Source organism: Ochlerotatus camptorhynchus, unplaced genomic scaffold (genome assembly GCF_037179485.1).
Source record: "Ochlerotatus camptorhynchus isolate MF236.1 unplaced genomic scaffold, CSIRO-AGI_Acam_v1.1 ptg000077l, whole genome shotgun sequence".
Taxonomy (NCBI): Eukaryota; Metazoa; Arthropoda; class Insecta; order Diptera; family Culicidae; genus Ochlerotatus; species Ochlerotatus camptorhynchus.
In genome coordinates, this window is record NW_027040567.1 from 557772 (window position 1) to 566389 (window position 8618).

The 8618-nt window shown below is 40.0% G+C and overlaps 1 protein-coding gene across 1 annotated transcript in view; it reads left to right on the plus strand.

The window, feature by feature from the left end:
* The window catches only part of beta4GalNAcTA (beta1,4-N-acetylgalactosaminyltransferase A), a 59674-nt gene extending 51065 nt beyond the window's left edge, over window positions 1-8609 (plus strand). Inside the window, exons 4-7 of the mRNA XM_065217468.1 lie at window positions 5000-5546; window positions 5630-5725; window positions 5863-5989; window positions 6060-8609. Coding sequence (XP_065073540.1) covers window positions 5000-5546; window positions 5630-5725; window positions 5863-5989; window positions 6060-6068 — 779 coding nt within the window. The 3' untranslated portion in view covers window positions 6069-8609. The remainder of the gene's footprint in view (window positions 1-4999; window positions 5547-5629; window positions 5726-5862; window positions 5990-6059) is intronic.
* The last annotated feature ends 9 nt before the right edge of the window (window positions 8610-8618 follow it).

Below are 8618 nucleotides of genomic sequence, written 5' to 3' on the forward strand. Positions count from 1 at the left end.
GAGAAGGCCAATGCAATTGGGGAGCACATTGCCCAGTCGCATTTGCTTGGCTCTACAATCCCAAGTCCACTCGAGAACCAGGTTGTGCAGTGCGTCCAGACGTTAGATGCCTCCCCTTGTGCCGTCCCTCCAGAAGAACGGATTACAGAGGAACAAATTTGCTCAGCGCTGAAACACAGTACGAACATGAAGGCTCCCGGGTTTGACGGAATATTCAACCTAGAGTTGAAAAATCTCAGCGCGAGGGTGCACTCGCTGCTGGCTGCCATCCTCAACAGATGCTTGGAGCTGCACTACTTTCCAAGCATCTGGAAGGTGGCAAAAATCATCCCGATCCGCAAACCTGGGAAAGACCCTTCACTACCGTCAAGCTACAGACCGATTAGCCTGCTCTCAGCGCTGAGCAAGCTGTTCGAAAAATTGATCCTCAGCCGACTGAACAAGTTTGTGGAGGAACATGACATTCTTCTTCCGGAACAGTTCGGGTTCTGTAAGGGGCATTCCACCAATCATCAGCTAGTACGGGTGATGAATAACATCCGGAGTAACAAAGCTGTATCCAAGTCCACAGCCATGGCCTTGTTAGACGTCGAAAAGGCGTTTGACAATGTCTGGCACGACGGACTTATATACAAGCTTTGTAACTCCAACTTTCCACCATACCTTGTGAAAATCACCCGTAACTATCTCCAGCAAAGGTCGTTCAGGGTGTCGTTGAATAGTTCCCTTTCGGGACAATTTCCGATCCCAGCAGGTGTTCCGCAAGGGAGTCTGCTGGGACCACTGCTTTACAGCATCTACACGTCGGACATCCCTCCTCTAGGAGACGGTTGCGTGTTCTTTCTGTTTGCAGATGACACCGCGATAGCCGTCAAGGGTAGGATGCCTCGTGAAATTACGAACAAGCTCCAACGATGCCTTGACACCTTTACTGATTATGCCACCACGTGGAAAATCAAAATCAACGCCTCAAAATCCCAAGCGATCATGTTCCTTCACAGACAATCATTAAAACTTAAACCGTCTCCCTCCTGTACCGTAATAATGGATGGTACAAGGGTCGAGTGGTCCACTGATGTTACTTATCTCGGGATGTTGTTCGATGAGAAGCTCCTGTTCCGCTCGCACATAGAGAAAACCCTAGTTAAGTGCTCCGCCTTGGTTAGGTGTTTGTATCCGCTCATTTGCCGCAGATCCCGCCTCTCAAGGCAAAACAAACTGGCTGTTTACAAACAGATCATAGCCCCCGCGATCTTATATGCCGCCCCGGTGTGGGAATCGTGCGCTCAGACCCACAGGAACAAAATCCAGGTTGCACAGAATAGAGTGTTGAGGATGATCCTAGATCGTCCATTCGACACAAGAATAGCAGACCTCCATCAAGAGGCAGAAATTCCCAAAGTAGATTCCAAAATTGATGATATGACAACCAAATTTATTCAAAAATGCAATCTTTCTGAACATGCTTTAATAAGCAATTTGTACATAGTAGGTTAAGTGTATATAGTAGAGTAGGTTAGTTTTAAGCTGTCAATAGTAGTATTAAGTAGTTTCTCTTCAAATTCTAAAAACAAAACAAACCAATCCCACCAAGGTGGTCGACCGTGTACTAAGTCTAGGACTAATTCTGTAAAACAAATTTTGAATTTTGCCCATACCTAAAGATGAAGAAAGCAATTAAATCACTTAGTAAAAATTTATATGGTAATCGTCCAAGTTAAACTAAAATAAAGATCATTTAAACTAAAACTAACAGATTCTATGCGTTCTTCGTGTATGGAAATGTATGGATTCCATACTAGGTGGCAGTATTCCAGAATTGGCCTTACATATGTGGTATATAAAAGCTTAATAGTGTATGGGTCTTCGAAATTATGACTGAACCTTTTGATGAAGCCTAGCATTCTGTTTGCTTTACTAATGATAGTATTATAATGTTCTATAAAAGTTAGTTTGGAGTCTAGGATTACACCTAGATCTCTTACAATTTTGCTTTTTTCTACTATTTGGTTGCCTAATGATATTTCAATATGCGGTGTTTCAATTTTTCTGCTAAATGCTATTGCAGTACATTTTTTTACGTTCAGTTGAAGTAGACTTTTACTACACCAGGTGTGGAATATATTGATTTCATTCTGGCATTCTTCTGCATCGCTAGAATTACTTATTTCCATAAAGAGCTTCATGTCGTCTGCATATACAAGCAATTTTATTTTTTTAAGTATGTAGGAAATGTCGTTTATGTACAAAATAAAAAGAAGTGGGCCTAAATGAGAACCCTGGGGTACCCCAGAGGTGGCTGAAATTGGTTCTGAAAGTTTATTTTGAACGCGGACTATTTGTTTACGATGTGTTAGGTATGATTGAAGCCAATTCAAAAGTCCAGGCTCAATTCCTATTTTCTGCAATTTGAGGATTAATAATGGTATGTCGATGCGGTCAAATGATTTACTGAAGTCGGTGTATAGCGCTTCAACGTGCTTGCCACTGTCCAAAAAGTTTTGGAATGCAAGAAATAATAGCAATTCCACGATAATTTCGAATGTCTGATTTTGCACCTGATTTGAAAATAGGTACCAAATAAGATGATTTCCAAATTTCAGGGAATTTTCTATTTTTCAGAGACATGTTGAAAATACGCTCTAGAGGAAATGCGAGTTCTTCAGAAAGGCTTTTCAAAAATATGGGTGCGATGCCGTCAGGTCCAGACCCTTTCGACGCGTTTAAGTTTTTTAGTGCATTGAGGACTTCATGTTGAGAAAGTTGGTTGACAGAGATGTTTTTAGAAATTTCAGGAATGAATGCAAAGAAATCGCGGTCACGATCTTCTTCGGAAAATGTGGTGTATACTTCTTGGAAGAAATTTGGAAAGGGATCACATTTGCATCCAAATTCATTCGCGAAGGAAATTACATAATCAAAAAAGTTCTTAGGACATGATTTGACTTCATTTTCGACTTTGCGGTTATAGTCCTCATATGCAGAGTTGGTGGCTGTATTTAATTGGTTGCATAAGTTGTGATAGTTTCGCAAATTGGTTTCAGTTTTTTCTTTTTTGTATAGTTTATGAGCTTTCTGTTTTTTATTCTTCAAATTTTTCAGTTGTGGATTGAACCATGCGGGTAGTTTATTGTTTTGTGTTTGTCTTCTTTTTTTTGATGGTACAGTTTCTAAGATTAGGTTTTGTAGAATTAAGTGAAATTTTTCTACTTCAGTATCGACATTTCCTTCAATACTTATTAAATTTTGCCAATTTATTGTACATAGTCTACGTTTGGCTTCTTCGTAATTTGCTTTATGGTATTCCGGCACTTCCTCGTATTCCCAGTCGCTGGAGGAGGAAGAATTTTGTACGAAGATTGAGTATTCAATTGCTGTGTGAAACACTTCATTTTTCCATAAAGGTGCTAATGATGTATCCACACAGAAGTCTTCAGTACAATTTGTAAATAAAAGGTCTAAATATGAGTTTTGTTGATTTTTTACATGGTTTATTTGATTAAGACCAAAATAAGATATTTTGTCGAATAATAATTGTAATGCTTCGTCTTCACCTACGACCGGGAGTAAAAATGATTCATTTTCAATGTCTGTAATAAAGTCTGCGTTTCGTTGATTGAAGTCGCCATAAATATGCAGTTTTACTTCTGGTTCCATATTTGACATTATAGTTTCAACAATTTGAAAAAATAGTTCAAAAGACTGCTTGTGGGCATGTTTAGGTGGAAAATACACAGAAGAAAAAATGTGTATTTCACCGGCAATAAGTGCTTTGACCCAGACATTTTCGAATTCCTTGTGCTTATTTGTTATGATTTCTTCAGAAGTAAAGTCAGCATTGATGGCAATGAGCACTCCACCACCAGACTTTTTATTACAGAGTTGAAAATTCCTGTCGTGCCGGAATACATACAGAACATCGTCCACGGGGCACTCCACCAATCACCTGCTAGTACGGGTGATGAATAACATCCGAAGTAACAAAGCTGTATCCAAGTCCACAGCCATGGCCTTGTTAGACGTTGAAAAGGCGTTTGACAATGTTTGGCATGACGGACATGTGTACAAGCTTTGTAACTTCAACTTCCTATTACATCTGGTTAAAATCACCCGTAACTACCTCCAGCAAAGATCGTTTAAGGTATCGTTGAATGGTTGTCTTTCAGACACGTTTTCCATCCCAACAGGAGTCCCACAAGGCAGTCTGCTGGGCCCCTTGCTTTACAGCATTTACACTTCCGACATTCCTCCCCTCGGTGACGGTTGCGTGTTTTTCCTGTTCGCAGATTATATCCCAATAGCCGTCAAAGGAAGGATGCCTCGCGAAATAACGAACAAACTTCAACGATGCCTTAACGCCTTTGCTGATTATGCCACCACGTGGAAAATCAAAATCAATGCCTCCAAAACACAAACAATCATGTTCCTCCATCGGCAATCACCCAAACTAAAACCTGCTCCATCTTGTACTGTAATCATGGATGGCACAAGGGTTGAGTGGTTCGCCGAAGTAACCTATCTCGGGATGTTGTTCGATGAAAAGCTCCTCTTCCGTTCGCATGTAGAGAAAACAGTAGTCAAGTGTTCTGCCTTGGTTAGGTGTCTCTATCCGCTGATTTGCTGCAGATCCCGCCTCTCAAGGGTAAACAAACTGGCTGTCTACAAACAAATCATAGCACCTGCGATCCTCTACGCAGCTCCGGTGTGGGAATCATGTGCACAGACTCACAGGAACAAAATCCAGGTCGCTCAGAATAGAGTGCTGAGGATGGTTCTTGATCGTCCTTTCTACACTAGTATAACAAATTTACACGAAGAGGCAGGCATTGCCAAAATAGATTCCAGAATTAACGAAATTAAGACTAAATTAGCACAAATATGTCATTTAGCCGCATATTTTATATTATATTTCACCTTTTGCTTTTATGAAAATACACATTTTATTACCTACTACCGGTTTTTTTCAAATCCTAACAAATGATGTACTGTATAATTCCAGATGGTCCCGTCCAGGTGGACGCCTCACTCGAATCTCTATCGTCGGTGGAGCAGAAGCTGGCCGCCAAGTTGCAACCCGGCGGTCAGTATGCTCCTCGGGCGTGCACCGCCCACGACCGGGTGGCAATCATCGTGCCCTACAGGGATCGAGAACAACACCTACCCGTTTTCCTGAAGAATCTACACCCATTCCTGATGAAACAGCAAGTAGAGTACGGCATCTACATCGTCGAGCAGGCCGCTGGATCGCAGTTCAACCGGGCCTCGCTGATGAATGTCGGCTTTGCCGAAGCGATGAAGCAGAAAAACTGGGACTGCATGGTGTTCCACGATGTGGATCTCCTGCCGATGGACGACCGGAATCTGTACACCTGTCCGGATCAGCCGCGGCACATGTCCGTAGCCGTTGATACATTCGGCTTCAAGCTGCCTTATAGTACAATTTTCGGCGGTGTATCCGCGATGACCGCGAAACAGTTCCGCACGGTGAATGGCTTCTCCAACTCGTTCTGGGGCTGGGGTGGCGAGGACGACGACATGTCCAATAGGTGAGAGTATTTCCTGCGGTGTTGGTCACGAACCTTTCTCCATAATTGTCGATTCTTACAACCTTATTTCTTCTTTCTTCCAGACTGAAACACGTCGGGTTCCACATTGCACGCTATCCAATCAATATCGCACGCTACACCATGCTGAGCCACAAGAAGGAGAAGGCCAACCCGAAAAGGTAACCTTAACCGACGAAATAAAATAATTAGATGTACCAACTAGCTACTACACGGCACCGAGCCAAAAAATGAGGGGTTAAACTGCTTACCACTATCACGTGATTTTCCTTCTATTTTTATTCTGCTTTCTGTCAAGGTATGAGAAGCTAGTTACTGGCGCAAAACGGTTCGACATTGATGGATTGAACTCACTGCACTACCACCTGATCAATCTGATTCGTAAACCGCTGTACACCTGGGTCCACGTAGAAATTTCACCGAAGGTGAGTTGGCTTAGTTTGGAGCTCGAAATCTGTGAAGCCTACAATGTCGATTTTTCTATCCAATCTACAGAGCAGCTGATGACAGTCGTTCCTGCCGAATTGGCTAGGGTGAAATCAAACCACAGCCACTTCGACCACCTCGGCAGACGATCATGGACACGGATTGAGCGAATACGTGCAATTATGAACGCTGTGATGTACCGAGGTAAGTGGGCACCATTCGAATAGAAAACCCAACCTATTACCACCGCCGCCAAGCGGCTCAAACCTACTATCAACCAAATGGAAGCAAAGGAATCTCCGCCGGAATCTCACACACCGCTCCCTAGATCTGGAAAATATGCCCGTTAATGAACTCTTTATCACGTAGTGTTGTTACGTAGTTTTTTTTTTCATCGTTTTTTGTTGATCTATTTGCATAAGCCGAGTGAGGATAACGTTGTAAAGTATGATATAGGTATTTATAAGTTTGAAAGTGAGAGAATATTCGGAAACTGTGTTACTTAATTTAGGACATATTGGTGAAACGGATTGCCTAATCCGAGCTCTCGCGCAAGAGGCGGCATTTGATTCAGAACGTGGTTCTACGTTGTTGGTAACGCGCGTCAATCGATATTTATTCAATAGTTAAACCATTCTAAGATGCAACGGTTAGGTTTGTTTTATCAAACAATAGAAGGATTAAAAACTGTGTTTTGAACACGAATCTCGGAGCTGTTAGGCCAGATAATGGGCAAACTGATGTGCAGTTAGTAATGTGCGTATCTACTATCGCTATAAATAGTTCTAATTGGGGCACAAAACAAAAACTTTTGGTTCCGTCCTGCTGATGAAGAAAAAAAAAATACGAACACTAATTAGGGTCAAAATACGACGAACAAAACATTTGGTTTCAACCATTTTAAGCCAGACTTGGGTAGTGAACCGAGGTCTATACCCGATGGAACGTGTAATTTTATCATGCACTTGAGAAAAATGTTCAACGAACCAACATGACGAAAAAATAGACCATTTAACCCAAACGATGTTTTGGACACTGAACCGCGGGTTTTGAAGGACGGATTGAGTAAATCGTACCTAATGTCTTCGCCAAGTTAGTTTATGAGCATTTACCTACCTGTCGGATGAGTGTCGGGTTTATGAAAAAAAAAGTGATCGCAAATCTAGGACCTGTGAAAATTTTGAAATTGGTTCATTCTGATTTTCGGATTTCAGAAGGTCCCGAACTTAACTAAATATGATTCTGAGACTTGAGAACTTTGAGTTTTTTGCCTAATCCTATGTGCTGGATAAAAAATCATGATTATATCGATAGGATTCTGGGTTTTAACAAGTTTTTTTGTTAATCACGGCATTGAAATGATTTCTTAATAGAAGATATTTATTTTTCTTTGAAACACGAGTGAAAAAGCGGCCATATTAGTAGCCATCTTTGAAAACAATCAATGGAATTTTCCACCAGAACGTTGTGAAAGCATGTTTTATTGCTAAAAGAGAAATTTTCACGATACTATCAGTCTAGATTATTTTAAAGAATAACATTTTTTTAGAATTCGTTCAGTTCTTGTTAATTTCTGACTTTCAGTGTTCATTCCTTGTTCCTGATTAAGTTCTTGTTTGTTTCTGAGTAGAAGGTCGATTCCCTTCAGTTAAGAGTTTTTCGTGTCAGTACGAATCTGACTGCCAATCTGGATTTTTTTCAATCATACTAGCAATTTACCTTCTAAAGGTGTCACCTATTTATTTTCCTAGACATAGAAAACTGTTTTAGAACAGAAAAACAAAACAAAACAAAAACTCAATTACACTTCTTGAATACATCCTGTAAATTCAACAATAGCTTCAGCAAGACAAAATAATGTCCATTTTAATTTGTTAATTCCCGTTAAACAAAAACAATAGATGATAAACCTAATAACCAATTACATAGTATTATCCAATGACAATATCGCACAAATCATCATGCTGTTTACAGTACTCGATTCCAAAACCAAAAAAAAACAAATGATACTTAACAATCTCGAATCTACCGCAGTTTGTAAGAATTCCAATGACTCCAATAAACAAAGATTTTTTTTTTCTAAATTTTGCCTTTAGAGTTACAGCCAATTTTTATCGTCTTACATTGTTAACGCGTTACGAAATCCGTAATAGTGAAATAAAAAAGAATTCAGATGTAGACACAATTACTTTTCAACAGAAAAAAAAACAAACTTTTACTCAAGTCATTACCACGTGCAGGTTAACTGATTTAAATCCAGTAGGGTTTTGTTTTTTTTTATAAAAAAAAAAATCGAAAAGTGCCATATCACGCAAGGAAAAAAGATGATAATAAAGCAAATAACAGTTAAAACATACATCTTGCATTGCAACAGTTTTAGCACTGGTTAGAGGCACCAGGACAAATTCAATTGCGATAGAAGTCGCCGTTACAAATCAACAAAATAAGCGAATCAAAGACACGAACACACACACACATCCACACTAACACACATACAAGTATAAAATTACGAAACTTTTTTTCTGTAGCGTAACAGTGAGACTTTAACACTTAAAAGATGCAAACAAACAATTATTATAGGGAAAAAATAATCAAACTGAAAACAGTTTTATAGACGAACTTTAAAAT